The following is a 19,745-nucleotide window of genomic DNA, read 5'->3' as shown; positions in this document are numbered from 1 at the left end:
GGTTCTCAAATGACTTGTTCAAAATTGACGTCTAAGGTTGCGTTCAATTGGGAAATCCAGATCAAGTTTTTGAATTCCGGATCTCGGATTTTGCAATCAAACGCGTAATCCGAAAACAGATTTCACGTCCAAGAAATCCTTCCTCAGGGTGGATTTCAATGAACAAATCCACATCCAGATTTCATGGATTTTCTTTTGAGCGTTCACTTGGGAAATCCGCAAAAGGATTTGCAAAACTTAATTCTCGTGAACAGCAGTCTTCTTTCTGCTAATTATGCATGCGCATGCGAGACCGCTTTTCTTAAGTGCAGTTTTTCAAATCCTTTTGGGGATTTCCCATTTGAACGGTTAAAAGGAAATCCAAAAACAGATATCTCAGCATTAAAATCCGTTCTCGGATTTTGCATTCGATTGCACTCTAAGAGTACCTTGAAAAACCAACAATTCGAGTAACGATAAAGACCGTTATTAGTATGCCAAGACTGATCGAAATGCACCGGCTGTAAATAATCATCACATCATTCTTCGCGGCCCCTGAAATCTTAAAGAATCTGAATTCTCTTTCAATGCCTTCCAGCCATTCCTGTCAAGCTTTTCCCAAGGCGTTCATTTCGTCAGGGATCACGAACAGCTGTGTATGGTGGTTTCTCGTCTCTGTTACAACTTGAATTGTTTGAACTGTCGCCGCTGTTTCTTCACCATTTTAAACCATTACTTTGATCCTTGTTGCCAATGTAAGGACTCTTCTTATCTTGTATAAACCAGCAAGAAAAGTGTATTTATTCAAAACCTGCGAGTATATATTATCAAGGGCTTGGGCACACTTCTGGTAGTAGAAATGAATTATACGACACGAAATATAGCACTCAATGTGACAACATTTTGCGCACGTTCTATATCCTCACTGTCCACGACTTAACACGTTGAGAAACTAAGTTATGGGAGAGAGATCCGCTCCTTGCTATTCCCTGCTGACCCTTCAAACGGACAAAGTGACACAAACGTCATATGTTCCGAAGACAGGCAATTAAACTGGTAAATTTGTCATAGAACAAAGGGACAGCCTGATGAAGTAGGAAAGGTTGCTGGGCTTGCTCCTCTCTTACAAACTTAAGATATTCTTTAACAGAAGGATGTGCCAGCGGGTTAGAAACCCATTGAAAATCACTCTAAGCTCCCCTATATGTGAATTAACAGTTCTGGCCACCAGACGCTTCAGGTTGTTGAGTGTACATGGAGTTTTTGTTTTCCCATGGCATCCTTGCTAATCAAAACTTTACAATGTCTTCTGCGGTCGCAGCAGAAACTTTCTTTGGGGGAAAAGAGAGTGTAAGAAACTCGATAGCTGAACTTCTACTGAATCCTTTTGCCGTTGATAAGGTTTGTTCCTGTATGATTCTTGGAATTCTGTAAAACACTTGTTGATCAATGGCATGTCCGCATTTGCATTGGCTCACGTGACATAGGTTTTAACCGGAAGCTTGGCAAAAGTTCGGTCATTGTTGTTTGGATAAGAGTAGGCAGGACATCTGCAGGCAGGCTTCCATAGGCGTTCCATCAATAGAGACAAGCATAAATACACAGCTAACTAGGAGCAGATACAACGATAAGCCCACCGATCCTATTGTAAGGGCCTAGCAAAGAAATCCGGGGAGGTGTGGTGAGGGAAACGCAATACGGCCGGATCACCTTTCCTCCCAAGAAGAAAAGAATCTACTGCCATAGCTTGGAGTATTGCCCGCCAATAATGATGCGGGTGTAAATGAGGGACAATGACGGAAAAAGCGAAATGCTGGCATTGATCAAAAAAGTACCGCAACAACGGTCTCATGAGAACGAACCAAGGAAAGGCAGATGTTATGTTCCATCGGTATCGGTTAAGCAAAAACATTAACCCCTAAAAAATATGGAGTCGGCCGAGGGGAGTAATGACAAGCTTCCATTCCTCTGCGACAGTTGCTGTCCAAAGAAATCAAGTCAAACGTATGTGGTCCAAACCTCACTTGAACTCGGGCCTATGCCTCCTCGGACAAGGAACAATCAATGTCAGACAGAGTACGGGAGGGCGCGTCAGCAATATTTTTGTTCGATGGGACAAATGCAAAGCAAAGTTTCCAGCTCAAGGCATTTCTTCTATCTTTTTCAACTCCTGATTCACGAGAGAACTCTTACAACCACCATTTTCCCAGGCTGCTCGGAGAGTCATGTTCTGTCCACACATTGTTTCTTGCATTTGCGATAGAAGGGAAAAAGGAGCTCAAAGCGTTACATAAAGCCCTGGCCTCAAGGGCATTGATATCACGTTCAAGGTTGATCTCGTATTTGCTGGCTTAGACAATCTTTTACCAAGACTGCTCTCCAGGCCCTCTGGGAGGCGTTGCTGAACATTATGACAGAGAGATGATGTCCCGACCGCTAAGGTAAGTGGCCAGACCAGTTGTCTAGGGAAGTCCATTCCTGAAGTTCCTGTCACAAAGGTCTCTGAATTGGAACAGAAATCTTCGAATTCTTGGCAACAGGGCTGATAGCTTTAAACACCTCCTGTTCATACAACTTACAGGCTGGGATTGCAAGATTAAATGATAGTGCTTTTCGTGTGAAATGCTCCAAGCTCTTTAAGCGGGGAAAAGATGATCCCAAGAGTTTCTCACACGGCGCTTTAATTTTCTCCTTTTATCTAGTGGAACTAGAAAGGCTTGCAATACAGAATCGGAGATGAAACCCAGGAATTTAACAGAAGTAGACAGCTGTGGAGAACTCTTTGCAAGGTTAACAAACTATCTCGCTGAAATGAGATGAGGCTGAGTTTTTCCCCGTGGAATCTATTCTGAGATTCATTCACCAATCGCAACACCGGAAATTATGTGCGTCATGGCATTAACATTACAACCAGTCAGAGGCTGCCCCCAACATTCCGTGGAAACGGGAACGCGATTATTGTCGGCGATTCAGAGACGTCTCTTCTCCCGATTTTTTTTCTGAGGGAGAGGGGACGTCTGTACACAGGCTATAGTTCACCTATTAAACAATAAATTTTTTTTCTCCAATGACCAGCATTTAGTTGTTGTTTTCACTGCAGGATTATCTCCTCGTACCATTGCCATTCACTCACTATACTACTGACACATTTCACAAATAATTATTACATTTGAGGGTGACCTTTTATTATAAGGCAAATGCAACTGCATATTAGTCAGCAGTTATCCTCTATCAGGAGGGTCAAATGGGGTGAACACGGGATGGGACCTATGCAGCATTGGCTAACAACAGCAACCCCATTTAAATCTCAGAAGATCCTTTTTAAAGCCAGAGCACTGGGTTCAGGGAAAAGACGGTTTGACGCTAGCTGAAAGTTCAAGGAATCGAAGGCGGGCTGGTGTTGGTTGACAAGCCAATACAAGCGAACATGGATAAGTCATCTCGACGGCCAGCGCTGTGACACAGTGAAATCAAAGCCATGTGGTGTATTCTTTTAATTTTACTAGGAGTAATCGGAGCTTAGAAGAGTGCGTTCGATATGTTTGTAAGGCGTACAGGTAGCAGTTGAGGAAGAAGGGTGGATGGTTATTGCGATAGATTAAGCCCGGTTTCCATATAATCGCTGTGATCGCTGCAATCACTGAGAAAAAAAGTTCAGCGATCGCAGTGACAACGATCGCTGAGATAGAACTTTTTATATCTTAGGGATTGTTGTCGCTGCGATCGCTGGAGAGTGGTTTCATATGATTGTTATGATCGCTGCGATCGCTGAATTTTTTTTTTTTCTCAGCGACAACAGCGATCACAACGATGGTAGCGATGATATGGAAACCGGGCTTTAATTTGATCACGGCATATTTTAAACGTAAGGATTGCTTACAGCGCAACCTCTATTTAAACTGTGTATCATGATCATTAAGAAAAAGCCTTGAAGGCTAGTTATATCGTATGGTCCGTCTCAATAAGTGCAGTAATTTGGTCGAGTGGGTTAATTTCAGTGACTTGAGTGGAGCTACTGTGGGCTGTTTATAAGTTTTTCCGAATAAATAACATAGACCTAAAATGTTCGTTTGTCCGGTGCCGAAAATATCACAAGTCATGATGAAACGGCGCCGCCGAGCTTCACATCTCGGTAGATTTACTTTGTGGCACAATGGCCGCCGAGCTACACAACTCTGTAGATTTACTTTGTGGCACAACGACCGCCGAGCTACACAACTCTGTAGATTTACTTTGTGGCACAACGACCGCCGAGCTACACAACTCTGTAGATTTACTTTGTGACACAACGACCGCCGAGCTACACAACTCTGTAGATTTACTTTGTGGCACAACGACCGCCGAGCTACACAACTCTGTAGATTTACTTTGTGGCACAACGGCCGCCGAGCTACACAACTCTGTAGATTTACTTTGTGGCACAACGACCGCCGAGCTAGATTTAATTTGTTGCGTAATGGCCGCCGAGCTACACAACTCGGTAGATTTACTTTGTGGCACAACGACCGCCGAAACCTTTGAAAGATGAACGTTTTGAAAGATTCAGCCAACACAGATCGATAGTAGAGCAAACTCTTGAAATATGTACGCTTTACGAAGATTCAGCAAACGTTTAAGAGATGAACGCTTTACGAAGACAGAATACAAGACCTCAGCAAACGCTTGAATGCGCACGAATCACCCCATGATTTAGTTCGTCAAAGTGAGGCAAAACGTAAGCAAGCGCCTCAAAGGGAGGCAACTGTGTGTCGACGACGACGACAAATGCAATCTCGAAAAAACCTCCCCTATTAATTGCACGGGAAACCCAATAATGCACAGAACACCCAACACAAATTAGGGGTTGCGTTCTCGTACCTCGAACGCAATAAGGGGAGTCAACAGTGCACTGATGTGTCCCTAAGGACGGCGGAGTATTTTACTGGTTGTTCCACAATACGTTATTTAGTGAGAATAATGATCAATGATCATTTGAAACCTAGAATACAACAGCTCTTATGAAAAGGAAACAAATTCAGCTTTGCTGGGGAAAAAATGGCTCGACCCTTCTTTAAAGGAGAAATGAGTCAAGTATTCAAGCTCAAGTCAATGGAAGATTTTGACAATCTAAAAGGAACACTGGATCATGAATTAACTTTAGTTAAAACTAAGTTTATATAATTAAATAGATGATTAACTTCATAGCCCTTTTCTTATCTACCTTCTTTAATTTTTTGTATTTATGTTTAAGACATAATAATAGCTTTCTGCTTTCCATTGACTTGAGGGAAAACTTAATGCATTTGCCTTATCATAGTTACAAAGGTACTCCCTTCCGTTCATGGTCAATTTAACAACCTCTTAAGTGATTTAGATATGTCAATTATGTGCAGATTTAGCCAGAGCTAAAAGCGAAGCCCCCGTTTATGCATTCTAAATTTACTTCAGACAATGGACTCATTGCAAAGAAATCCACAAATCTATGCTTGACTTTAGGGTAAAATCATATGAAAACTTTAACAAACATGTGACCTCTATGAGTTGGCACCTGAGTCCACGATACGGTCGTGTGACTCTGGTCAGCGGATACGCTATTCTGGCAGGTGTCAATGGACCGTAATATGGATGTCTATTATCAAGTTAAACACAGGTTGCAGGCTCCCACACTAGGTACGAGATTTTGACATTTCACATTGGTTTCCCTGTAGTGCGGATGGACAGGCGGTCGGTCACGTGATTACCAAAATTTATCGGATGGAAAGATTACCAAATGTTCTTAGGTATACTACAAGCACATATTGACCCCGATTTAAATTTCTTAGAGCTCAGTGAGCGATCTAAATACTTTTTTCTTCACGGCTTTGCTGAGACTAAAAACACCCTAGCTGCCTTACTTGTCTTCCTTGTAATATAACAAGTCTTGAAGGTAATTTCGAGCGTTGCCAGCAACATGTGCTTTATGATCTGAAGATTAATTTCAGAAAACAAACTTGGCGACGGTACCTGCAGTGAATATATTCCAAGCTTGCCAAATTATTGTTTCAAATATGTGCTAACGGCTCTTGCAGCAGGAGGTGTTGGTAAGTTCATAAGCAGTGAATTACAATATAATGTACTCAAGCGTACTTCTAGCACCTCATTTCAAGCCCTTTGGATCGCAATTAATGAACCAAATAGGAAGAAAAATATTGTTGTTTGGTCTATAGACAGCACTTTACTCCTTGAGAAACAGACATATTTACCTGATTGGTGACTTCAACATTGATTGGCTTAAATTCGAAGGTTGTACTTATCACAAAAACAATTACTCCAAATAACGCAAAGCTTATCCCTTTTAGATAAGGAACTTTACTCCACTTTGTCTCTCTTCACCCAAGTGTATAAATGGGTATCGGCGACATACTGCTGGGGGATAACACCGCGATGGACTAGCATCCCGTCCAGGGGGAGTTGCAACACTCCTAGGCATGCTTCATGCTGCGAAAACCTATATAAACTCCGGCCCTTTGGGCCTTTAAATGTAGTTTCTCAATATCTTCAAAGAGGACTATAGAGCAGCTTCCCCAGACAGATATAAAGTACGTATTATTTGGCAGAATCATTTTATAGTAAATATCTTCAAGTTGTGTAACAGATGTATAAAGCCTATCAAATTATATGGTTCTCTCATGAAAGTTTGATGTCAGTTAATACACCTAATGATTTGGCCACTTCAGTGAAATCGAGCACTACATCTCCACACTTTACTTGCTGAAGAGGGTCACTGAACCTTTCTCTTGTTATGATCATGGTCTCGCATTTCCCTGAGTGAATCGTTAGCTTATCTATTCTACACCATTGAATGATTTCTTTGAGTAGGACGTTTAGTAGTTGAATAACTTGATCCACTGAATTGCCAATAACAAATGCAGTTGCATTGTCAGCATAAAGGTGCCGTTCTCCATTAGATTTCAGCTTTCTGCAGTCATTTATGTATATTTAAAAAAGGCAGGGACCAAGCAGTAAGCCTTGTGGGACTTCATGTGACACAAAATATGACTGAGATTTGACTCCATTCAGTTCAACAAATTGGTGACGGTTTTCCAGGTAACTGACTAGCCATTGTAACACATTTCCATAAAAGCCACAGGCTTGCATTTTGTAGAACAAAACTTCACGATCCACCAAATCAAATGCCCTGCGAAAATCTATGAAGATAACTCCAACTACATTTCCACGATCTATTTATATCTTTTAGGTCTCAGTCAGATATAGTAAAAGAGAGTCGGTAGAGACCCCCTTTCTGTATTCCCACTGATTTTTCTGAAGCACATTATTTTCAGAGGTTGTCAACTTTGTCACATATCACAGATTCTTATATGAAAGAAGAAGTTATAGACGCAACTTAAGCAGTTGCGAAAGGAAAGCCTTAAAAAAATTTAGGCTTATACTGGATTCGAACCCTTGGCCTCTGACCTCTGTGGAAGGCTGGATTCATACCAAATTCACTCAACTGAAAGGACATTGCTAACTTTTCACCAATTGTTGAAAAGAGAGTAGCGAAAACATTAGCTTTCTGCAAGTCATTAAACACCAGTTCTCCTTGGTCGTCTGCAATAGGGCCAATCTGTTTCTTTGTCTTGGACTTTCCAGTTATATGCTTCACCGATTTCCAAAACTCTTTACTGCCACTATTTTCATTTTGCATTTTAGTTGAAATCTTCATTTCCTTGCTTACTTGGTTCCTGAGCTTTCTATTGTTCCAATTGTCTGCATTGTTTCAGGCTTAAGCCTTAAATAACAATTTGTATCGTTTGTTTATCATCTTTCTTATATTACTATTCATCCATGGGAGTGATTTGGCATGTACCTTTGTTTTTCTAGTTTTCAATGAATCTCTTGAAAGATCTGTGTATAAGGATTCCGCTAACCAGCAGTTGTCATCGACATGATCAAATATACTGCATACATGCCATGTAAATAGTGCTAGTGAATCTTTGAAAATCTTTACATCACAGTTTTTCCAGTCAATTACAGTTTTCAATTTTGCTGGGGATCTTTTTAAAAAAGATGCAACACACAGTAATTCAATCTGTCTGCCGACGAATACAGCCGTCTATCCTCACTCCTTACCATTTGCAGGCGAACTGTATCCAAGCAACTGGGAATAAAATCATTGAATTAAATATGAGTCCTTTTTACTGTGTTGTTCAATACAGTGCACATGATCCACAATGATTCCTTTTGTTGACATGAAAACTAAAGGGCAGTGACCTACCTACACATGAAAGCGGTTTCGCCCTCACTTCCAAGCCAACGGCTGCTGCTAGTATTAATATTATGTTTAAGAAAATTGTGCTTGTTCATAATTACGTTACTCGATCTCTCTTTAATGAAAAATTTAATGTAATCAAGAACTGAAGGCATGAAAAAAATCTCTCTGCTGCTTTAATTGAAACCTGTATACCACTTCCCGTCTAAACACTTTAAAGACAACCCTTTTCGAGATCTCAGAGAACAACTATAGTTGCATTTTCCCCAATCTATAAATCATGCTTTCCCCTTTTTGATTAATTGACGAACTACTGAATAGATACAAACTAAACAGGGTGCGTGTGATTTTGTATTCTAAATTTTTTCCAGTATATAAGCGAACATTATGGCGTGACATAATGTAATATATGGTTGACTCCCGATAACTCGAACCCTCGCTAAAACAACCAAAAAACAAAACAACCAAAAACTACCATCCGGGTACTGACGATCCGAGGATGAAAAGCCATAGACTACCTGACTACACTGAAAATATGCCTAACCCCACCGATTAGTCTTTGGTTGTTTATCCTTAAAAATGATAAAATTGGCTTCCCACTGGAGATGGATTTTTGCCTTCGTGTCACTGCGACCAATTCTGCGACCGTGATTGCGTTACCTGAATATCACCCAAGGGGTGTTTTGTTTTGATTGATTTTTTTTTCTGAAATTAAAACGCAAAATTTTCGAAAACGAAGACCGAAGCACGAAGCACCCAAATCTCGAAAACGAAGACCCTAAATCTCGAAAACGAAGCACCCAAAACTCGAAAACGAAGCAACCACAAACTCGAAAACGAAGACCCCTAGATCGAAAACGAAGTACCCCAAAACTCGAAAACGTGGTAAAGCGTGGCGTAAGAGTAATACGCGCGAGCCTCACACTCGGTTTTCAGCCTCGTTTCAGACCTTTTGTGTTACTGCTCACGCGTACTTGAATACGCCAAAATCTGCTGACGGACAGTGATGAAGTCTACATAAGCATGTATGTGTACCGAATGCATATTAAGATAAGATGTATCAAGTATAGCGAGACTAATAATATTAATACAGGATATCCTTTCTAGAAACGTTCAGTTAAACAGTTGGCAGGCTTTTATAAAACCTTGGGATGGATTTTGTGGACCTTTGGAGGTGCGGACGCATCCGCTGCCTCCACCTGATTCGGATTGCGTGGTGCAAGACGTAAAGTTGTAGTTATTAAACCTACAGTGGTTTCGAGTTTTGGGTGCTTCGTTTTCGAGATTTAGGGGTCTACGTTTTCGAGTTGTGGGTACTTCGTTTTCGACTTAGGGTGCTTCGTTTTCGAGATTTGGGTGCTTCGTGCTGTAGGCTAGATTTTAGCTCAGCCAGGTCTTTAATAACGCCATCAATTGTGCTTTTAACATTTGTCAACAATGAATCAAATAAATTGCGAAACAACGATTCTTGCATTTTCATCATCTCACATACATACTCCTTTGTTACATAGTCGCCATCACCTCCTTGTTCTAATTCGTCGACGCCATCTTTGATAGTAAGGGATCTTCATGAACTTGATCAATTTTTTTTGGCTTCTATTTTTACGCGACGGTTTACTCATTTCATCAGCTTATTCAGCAGGAATCTTACTGATTTGACTTGAGATTCTAAATTTGTTTGATTAAAATTTAGATCGAATTTTCGGGAGCATAGCTCCACACGTCTGCACTCTCCACGCACACGCGACTAAAGAGAAGCTTTTGATGTATATTTCACTGGCCAGGTTTCCAGGCTGAGACATCTCTGAAAAAGACTTTTTTACTTGTTTAATGCATTCAAGCTTAAATGCCAATAATTTAGTGTTTACCCTCTCCGTACAGACAACAGTCACTTAGTATAATATTTCTCGAAAACTGTTAGGTTATGAGGACCATTTCACATTCAAGAACGTTTCTTCCGATAGTGATTCTTGTTGTGTCATCAAGAATCTGCTTGAATGTTGCGTTGTCATCCACAGTTGTTAAAAACGTTAGTCTCCCTTTAGTGAAATGACAAGCATGTAGGTGTCCTGCACACTGCCTTGTCAAAAGGTCTGTGTGGTGTTCAATAAAGGGAGATACATGTATTAGACAACATATAAATTGTAAAACCTATATTCTGACCTATTTTCTCATATGACTTGGGTTCTTTTTTTTTGCACGTCTTCACCTCATCATGTGGCTTAGAAAATAATTCATCCTAGTTTCTCTGTGGTTGAAACGTAAAAGGCTTAGTTCAACATCCTTCCTGCATACTCATTAGCTTTTACCATGGGAAAGTCACCCCAGACGAGCGAACCTGCTGGGGAAGATACGTAGGTGCTAATAGAGTATACAGAAAGGATGGGTGGGCGGGGTCAATCCCACCAAAGTTAGACAAACTGACAACTATGAATACTCAACACATGGTCGTATACTATGCACAAAGTCTAATGAATATTAATAAGATATAAATAGTGTGGTCACCCAAGGTAATGCATCATAAGGCGTTCGTGGAAAGATAAAATTAACCTTGCAGCCTTCTTAACACCAGCATTTTTGTTAAGGATATTATAGGTATTTTTCACTTGATAATGATTATTGTGACAACCAACCACTTTCTTCCATCACAAAAATCATTGCTTGTTGAAATGTAACAAAACACTTCAACCAAGTAAATAATTACAGGGTAATCACTTTTTCTCATTGTCCTTACCAGTTTTACCATGCTCAATAGTGACATACGCCTATTTCAATTTAAGGTTGCTTCTGGGAAGAATGATGCATGATCCATGTTTCATAGCCCGCGGTGCATTATTGTAGCAAGTCTAGTAAATTATGTGCCCGCAATGAGCCTAGAAACGTAGAAAGCAAACGCTGCTAATGCTTTTAATTATGCTATGTCAGCAGAACGTTAAGACAATGTATTTAAAAACACTGAATCCTAGGCTTTTTAATTTAACACAGTGATTTGAGGTAAGGTTTTTCTCTATGGTAATATGCAAATGCTGCAAATTTTCAACGAGTTTCCTTGGCTTGTGCACGTGGGAATTTTGGATGGAGTTATCAAAAATTCAAATTCAAGGCGTTTGTTGAACAACAATAAATAACTTGACATTACGTGTTTATCTATTCTTGAGGCAATTTTTTTAAAACTGAATAAAAAAAAAATAGCGTTGATTTGCTTTATTTAAATAACCAGCATTCTGGCCCATGCAAAAACGCAGCTTAATAAGGCGGTAAAACCCTATTCATTTAATGCTGTTAAAAGAAGAGGCTTCTAATTTTTTACTGAGATTACTCATGCTTAAGAATTTAAGCAGCCATTTGACTTGAAAGCTCTCTTGAACGCCTTTTCACAAGTGGTCTCCATTATTTCAATGAACGTGAACAAGACTAAACTTCACGCTACAAAAGGATTTACCATAGTGTACTGTACGCTATGAAACATGGTTCACAGGAGCAACCTTAATTGAAATAGGTATACACGGCAATGAAAAGCACGAGCATTTTTAATCTTTTGATGATTTCACGGCAATCTGCCGCCCTTGTTATTATTGTAATTGTCTGCCCGTCCATCTGGTTTTGCCCTGTTTCCATGTTTATGTTTGACTTTTTTTCAGCATTGAATGCGACGATGCATGTGCTCTCCATGAACGCAATAGGTTGGTTATCTTCACTTATTTCTTTTTTTTTTTCAATGATATTTCTTTTTAAAAATTCCCTATTCTTGTTTTCTACTTTCTTTCTTATACTCCCATTAAATAAATGAGTCATGCGAGACATTTGACTAATCCTTTGTTTTTTGGTTATTGATAGTTTCACTTTTGTTGTTTATATTATTTTGTCAGACGTCTTGCTGAAGCTCTTAATATTGAGAATGCTGATCGGTCCCCTTATCAAACAGTCCGCTTTTCACCATTTCTTGTGGCTGAGGCAAAGTTAGTATAATCCTATTATTTAAATTTTTTTATTATTATTAAATAGCTTTCTACTGATAGTTTGACTGACAAGGCTGACCCCTGATTAGCATTAAGTCTGCCACTAGATGCAGATTTTAATGGTAATAAACTTCATTCCTCGCATTGCAGTAGTTATCATAAATGATCTGATTGACACTCCCTCTCAAATAAACGTCATCCAATTTATTCCGTTTGTTGCTTGATTATCAATAGTTTGTGCATTACATCTTATTCAATGTCAAGTTTGAAATAAGGAGAGGCTAATTATGACAACACAATGACCCTGAACAAGGATTCTGTCCTCGGAGTTGAGGTTTGACTGACAGTGACATGGATTAAAGACGGCCAAGACGTATCAATGGGTGAACTGTATAATTTGCTATTCGTTAACTCTCTTTGTATTTTCGCTGATGAATATTAGTTTGGATGAGCTTGTCACAATTGTGAGAACAAACGCCTCCTATCAAAGTCCAGGGCATCTATTAGTTCATTTATGGTAGTCCTCTTTATGTGTGTTGTGTCCATTGGCATGTGGTTATTCAGTGCGAAAGAAGCTCATGAGTTATTTCACAGATGTGGAGATTTAACCAATGTAATCTAGCTATTAATTGGTGTGGAGATGCAAGTCACTTTTCCTTTTCAGTCTAACGGCAAACACTCCAAACCATTTGCAGGATCAGCTATGGGCTCTCTAGTCTCTGTTTTACTTTGCAGAAATTTTTATGCCAAACTTCTCAAACTCATTAATAATTCATAAGAAAATAAAAAGGAAATTAATATTTTATGAGTGTTTGGAAATCAGATGAAAAACTGATCATTTTTTTCCTTCTACTATCATTCTGTTTCAGTAGTAATGATATATATAGATTTAGCCAGGGCTAAAAGCGAGGCTTCCATTAATATATTTATAATTTAAATCAAACAATAAACTTGTATTCCACAATTCAGTTAACTTTAGAGCATATAGCATATTCATGTGACTTTTGAGGGTAAGGCTAAGTGATTTTAGAGAAAAATAATTTAAAAACAGCCCAAGAGTGAACAAAATCTTACATCGAGTTGATAACCTCATATGTACACCCAAAAAATCTTCGATCACTTTTAAGAGCCATAATGGCTCTTGATCACTGTAAGATTAATTAGGCCTGGGGAAAAAATCAGGCCGAATATTTTTGCATTCGACAAGTTTACTTTACAAACATGATCTTGCCGACAAAACTGGGTGCGTGTAAACCAACCTTTTATACCATTTATACATCACATCTGAGGTGAAACACTACTATGATGTACTGTTCTTATCATACAGACCTCGGACAGAATGCAGTATTTCACAATTTTGCAACACAAATTGCACTCATTCAATATTCAAGACGATCAAAGCACGCGTGGGCTTTTAGCTAAACCGTTAAAAAAATTTTCAAAAACTACATAGACGGCCAGCCGGTTCTCCCTTTTGCAGTGCGAGCTGTAGCGAATGTTTGAACAAACATACTAGAGTTAAGCTCCAACATGATAAAGGAATTATTATGTTTATTTTTTATTTAATGGTTTTATCGATGTGTAATCTTTAAAAGCGTTTGATAGGCGCAGCATTTTGAGTACTCCTGCAAGCGATGTTCACTGAACGACTGAAAACAAACGGAACAGCGATTAAAATTACAAGAGAGACTACCAACAATCAATAAAAGAAATATAATTCGGTGAAACATATACAGAGACAACATATTTCATTCACGAAGACAAGTATTAAAGTGCTCTAAAAATCCTGAGTCTTCAAGCTTAAAGCTTAAGTTTATGTTTTAAGCCGGCTTCCCGGTATTTACTTTTTCCAAAGATGAACTCGAGGCAAGAAAATCGCTCAAAGCTTTCTTTTACAGCCAGAATTATAACTAAATGTTCTTTGGAACGTTTTCTTTCTATTTGCGGTGAGAAAATGTCTAAAGGCGTTTTAAAGTTGTGTAAGCTTATATCAAACCTGATTCTTGGTCAGATCAAATTGTCTCAAATCTTACAAACGTGCATAAACTACACAGCCGCAAAAACTGTGCTCGACTTCATTAAATTAGATATAGAAAACAAACATCAAAGACAATAATTACTGAGGCTTACCATTCGATATGCAGCTCCTGAAAGGTATCAAGTAAGGCCAGTATCGCGAGAGAGCCCCGCTATCAAGCGTTCGACACAGTGTTTCGTCACTTATTCTGTGTATCTCTGGCATTTGTGGCCATTGTGCCTCAAATGGATCTCAGTTAGTGTTGGAACCGATCCGCCATGTTGTTTCAGGACAGAGTCGTGTTTCGTATTCTCTCTATGAATTGAAGGCAATTTGAACTTCTAGGCCTCGGACGCGACTCCCTACTGAGGTATGGGAGCGTATAATCTCTCTGGGCATACAGAAGCCGAACAGGTCCAAGGGTGCTGGCCACGGGGGGAAATGTAGAAATCGATCTGACGCGGATTCAATCAACCCTGGTCCTTGGAATGTTAAGAATTCCAACCAGAGCAAAGAGGAAGAACAAGGACAACAAGATGTAAGATCACCTGTGTCTATCTCTTCCGTCATTTATGCGAACATTCGCTCAGTCGCTAGTAAGATCGACGAGCTGCAGGCAGTTGTTGCTATCAATAATCCATATATCGTCTGCCTAACTGAAACCTGGCTGAATTCTAACATACCGAACTCTGCCTGCCATCTTACTGATCTCATTTGTTATCGGAATGATGAACAGTCTGCTATGGACAGTGGGGTCTGCGTGTACGTCAGGACTATGCATTGTTGTAACAGGCTACAGGATTTTGAAGACATAGAAATTGAATCAATTTGGCTCAAGATTCAGCCGCATTGTCTTCTGAGAGGCACTTCATCGCTATTGGTTGCTGCTGCTGCCGATGCTGATAGCTCATCTACAGAAGAACGTCGAGAACTACCTAGCCAGCTACCCTGAGGGAATGGTGATTATAACTGGTGATTTTCACCCAGCATCTACTTGAATTAAGTCATCGGACGTTACTATACCAACAGGATTCCGGCAGATTGTGAGGATGCCTACTCGGAATAATTCTATTTTGGACTGGTGCTTTACCAACAAGCCTAAACTACCATTAAAACCAGTGATCACAACGCTCTTTGATTAACCCAGTAAATGATAATCAATCCTCAAATGTGAGGGCTAACTCCAAAATATTGCGTGACACCAGCGTCAGTCGTTTACAGGACTTTGGGGCATGGATAACAACTTATGACTGGTCAGCAATTTTAAACATCTCGGAGGTGCAGGTGAAGTTTGACTTACTACACAGTTGTCTGATGAAGGCTGTTGACACATTTTTTCTATCCAGGAAAGTTAAAATCTCGGCAACCGACAAACCATGGATCACCTCAAGTTTGAAACTCCTGATTGCACAGTGCCAAAAAGCCCTCCCTTAATGGGGGAAGACTTCTGACATTTACAAGCAACTTCGGAATAGAGTCCGGGAAGCCTGCTCTAAATGTAAGAAACGTTTTTATGAGAACAAAGTCTGGTCTGCAGGACTCGAATATCTCTCAGTAGTGGAGGGACATTAAAGAGTTGCGTGGCCTTTCGTGCTTTGGTGATTGGTCATCTCAGCTGATTGGCAGCAACATTCCTGATGAAGCTACACTAGCACTGAAGTTTAACAAATTTCTTGGCAGTCTGACGGCTCACTTTCGTCCCTTAGAGCCTCTCTCACAGGTATTTGGACTGGTGCCTGCGCACCTGTATGTCTCCAAGCGTACAGTGTATAAGACCCTACCAGCCTTGAAGGTAAAAACAATCCCCAGGTTCCGAGTTGATCCCGAATATTGTTTGGAAAGAGCTTGCCTTTGAACTTTCTCCTGTTCTTGCTGACATATACAACTCCTCGCTTGAACAGGGTTATGTTCCAGCACAACTGAAGCAAGCTATTGTGGTTCCCGTCCCAAAGTGCCGCCCTCCAATATCTGTTGAAAGTGACTTAAGACCAGTGTCATTAACTTCACCTGTAGCCAAAGTACTGGAAGGTTTCTCAGCTAAGTCCCTACTCATGTGTGTTTGGGACAAGTTGGACAGTAAGCAGTTTGCTCTCCCAGGAAGATCCACCACGCAGGCCTTGGTTTATTTACTTCACACAATTTTGGAGTCAGTTGATGGTGGTGAGATGTATGTAAGAATGTTTTTCTCTGACTTCTCCAAAGGATTTGATCTCGTTGACCATAATGTGCTGCTGCGTGAACTGGATAACCTGGATGTAGACCCACATTTAGTGAGGTGGATTGCTGTCTTTCTCACGAACAGAAACCAGAGGGTGAAGGTGAGGGAGGCTCTGTCCCCACCCATATGGCTGAATGGCGGAACTCCTCAAGGAAATAAACTGGCTCCTTTTCTGTTTTGTATTCTTGTGAACAGAATGGTCTCTAACTGTACAAATAGAGTTAAATATGTAGATAACGCCACAGTCATGGAATTTGTTCCCAGGCTCTCTCCTTCATATTTGAATTTTACTGTTTCGGATATTTACTCGTTTGCTTACTCTAGAGGAATGGTTCTTAACGATAAAAAATGCAAGGTAATGTGCATTAGTTTTTTTGCAGTATTGACCGTTTCCACCAGCCCCTCTACTGGTTGGTAGCTCTCTGATAGAAAGGTTTCCTGTTACAAGCTGTTAGGGGTTCACTTGTCGGATGACTTAACATGGAACGAGCATGTGGCTCATATAATAAAGAAAGGGAGTAAGCGGTTATATGCAATATGCGACCTTAAGAAGTGCGGACTAACTGATAGACAGCTTATTCTTGTCTATCAGGTCTGTTTTAGAGTATGCGAGTCCCGCTTGGGCTGGCCTCACGCAATACTTAAGTGATCAAATTGAATCAATACAAAAGAGGGCGCCAAAAATTATTTTTCCTTCTCTGTGCTATGAGGACGCGTTCAAGAAACCAGGCTTAATTCTGCTGCGCCAGAGGAGGGAGGATGCGTACATAACATTTCTCAAGCGAAGTTACTCTTCTTCCGACCTGCTACAAAACTTAATGCCGCGAGCTGCAGACACAAGACCACATGTCCTTAGAACAGGAGAAACTGTTTCTGTGCCTGCCTCCTCAAGAACTAACAGATTTGGAAATTTTTGCACCAGAATCACCGAGATAAAATAAAATACCCGAAATGTGATATATGTCTTAACATTAACTGTTACATCTACTTGTCATAATTCCGAAGTATTTGTATGTAATTAATGACCCGCCTTGTAATTCAGTTTATGCTGCAAAAAGGTTGAATAAACGATCATTATTATTATTATTATTATTATTATTATTATTAGATGAAACATCTCGAAGTTTGTCAAAAATACTCCACAGTGTGTCATATTTTCTACTCTTTTTGTGGTGTATCGTCAGGTGATGAAACACTGCGTTCCATGCTTGATATATTACATCAAGGAACAAACCCTAGTTACTTATACACAAATTACACTTTTCTGGGCGAGGTACTTTTAAGATTGACAATTTTCACAATGCCTTAATCGTCAGAATGCAGACAATCAAACAAGCGGCCAAATGACAAACTGGCCACTGTAAAACGCGCCTTTTTGCTGGCCAAACTGGAAATGTGCAGGCTGAAAATACATCGGCCACCTTGATTCTGGTTGGCTGGAGAAGTGTCAAACAACTCTGCTTGGCAGTGAGGACAATGAGATCCTGAGGATACCATTTTAATGCCAGAGTTGGCGCGAATTTTTGTGGATGAGTTTGAACTTGCTCACTTTGTAGTTCTGTAGCGAACATTTGACGTTGGGTGAATATATTTTAAAATGGAAGAACTACCAAATTTGCAAAACTTGGACTTAGACAACAATCAACTGGATGATACAAGAGAGAAACTGAGTGGGGAGTAAAAAAGTTCCAGAAATGGATTGAAAAAATAAAAATTACGGTGGATCTAAAAACAGTAAGTCCAATGGACTTAAGTGAAATTCCGCGAAAGTTCTTCGCTGATGTGAAAACAGAGAAAGGTCAAGATTAACTCCATGTGCATTGACTGGAATTAGGGTTTCCATTCAGTGATCGCCATCTAACCTGTGTTCCACTCACCCGAACTATAAACATTTTGCCAGCAAGAGAGGGAATTCTTGTCTTGATCTAGTGCCAACAAAATGTTTGAAGCGAAGGCCAAGCTATTTTCGAAAGCTATTACAAGCTATTACACGAATTTGTACGATTTGCCCTTGTGTATTGTTAATAATGATAATCTCATGACTTTTGGCGGGTATGTAGTTTATTTATGGCCCGAGTAGCATCATTTGTGCCCGAGTGAAGCAAGAGTGCAAATGATGCTACGAGGGACACATCTATATAACGGCCAAAAGTCATCTGATTGTCCTATTTACAGACAAACTTTCAAATCTACTGGGATCCGGCGAAACTCATTTCTATTTTTTTACAGACTACTTTTAATGAGTCACTTGAGGGAACTGGTTATCACCCACACAATCACATTCCCATCTATGAATGAAATGGCTCAATTGCTTTAAACCATTTACTATGTAAGAGATTCTTGCTCACAAATGAAATTCAGCTCTCAACCTATAGCATCTCTGTGAGTACACTGACACATATTTGGGTGAATGTCATATTTTGTTTTCATTTCAGGCAGAATTTATCATTTTTAAAGTCTGTAGAGGTTGCCCTTGAGAACCTAGTGCGAACAACTCTTAAGGTAAAGCAAGTTCAAATAAATGGCGTGCTTTGTTTTTTTCAAGCTGCCATATAATATGAATTTATACCTGGCTTGTTTTGGTATAGATTTGAAGAGGTTGTGGTTCTGGTTGTGCACAACCACCACAACCAGGCGAATTTAAGGCACAAGCTTAGGATTGCAAATACCAACCCTGCTTATCTGTGTGTGCTGTATTGTTTTACTTTACGAAAACTCAAAAGAACGAAACGCTTTGCCCGATAGCTTACAGATTTTTATGGAAATAAGTTGAAGTATTGATGGCAATGAACACACTTGATGAAACCTCAAGGAGATGAATAAAATAGAGCAGAACTCCCACAACCCTCACAACCAATGCAACCAACGCAAGAGGGAATTTTCCCTGGCAACCTTATAGGAGAAATTCCCCTGGCTCAACACTCCATTGGCTGAACAAACTCATGTGTGCCATTCCTCAAAGGTATTTCTTCTTTTTTTACCACAGGATGGTGGTAAAGCGCTGTCAAAATTGCGAGTCTGTTCTTCCAAAAGTTCCTTCTTCTAACTCTTCTAATTATATATCATTGAGTTGAAATTAATAGCACTTATAACTTTTCAGATCGCAAACAATTAGCTTATCGTGCTCTCCATTTCTTTCATTCATTCTTTGCTTACCTTTTTTTGACACCAAATTCAACTGAAAAGATTTAAAGAATGAATGACTTGTTTATAAATGACACCTTTTGCAGCTTAGAATGGAATGAAAGGTACTTCATTTCTAAAATTTCCTGCCAACTTTTCTTGCTCAAGAAGCTGTACATCTTTGCTGGGTTTGCATGAAAGACTAAAGTTTCAATATTT

The 19,745-nt window shown here is 39.8% G+C and overlaps 1 protein-coding gene across 5 annotated transcripts in view; it reads left to right on the top strand.

Annotated features, from left to right (window-relative positions):
- The window catches only part of LOC140930482 (transcriptional repressor NF-X1-like), a 131,197-nt gene that overhangs the window by 57,151 nt on the left and 54,301 nt on the right, over positions 1-19,745 (top strand). For all 5 annotated transcript variants that reach the window (XM_073380191.1, XM_073380190.1, XM_073380189.1 and 2 more), the window contains exons 22-24: positions 11,851-11,892; positions 12,079-12,168; positions 18,839-18,905. In XM_073380191.1, the coding sequence (XP_073236292.1) occupies positions 11,851-11,892; positions 12,079-12,168; positions 18,839-18,905 (199 nt within the window). The remainder of the gene's footprint in view (positions 1-11,850; positions 11,893-12,078; positions 12,169-18,838; positions 18,906-19,745) is intronic.

The sequence above is a fragment of the Porites lutea genome, chromosome 3 (genome assembly GCF_958299795.1).
Source record: "Porites lutea chromosome 3, jaPorLute2.1, whole genome shotgun sequence".
Classification (NCBI taxonomy): Eukaryota; Metazoa; Cnidaria; class Anthozoa; order Scleractinia; family Poritidae; genus Porites; species Porites lutea.
This window is presented reverse-complemented; position numbering and strand designations above follow the sequence as displayed.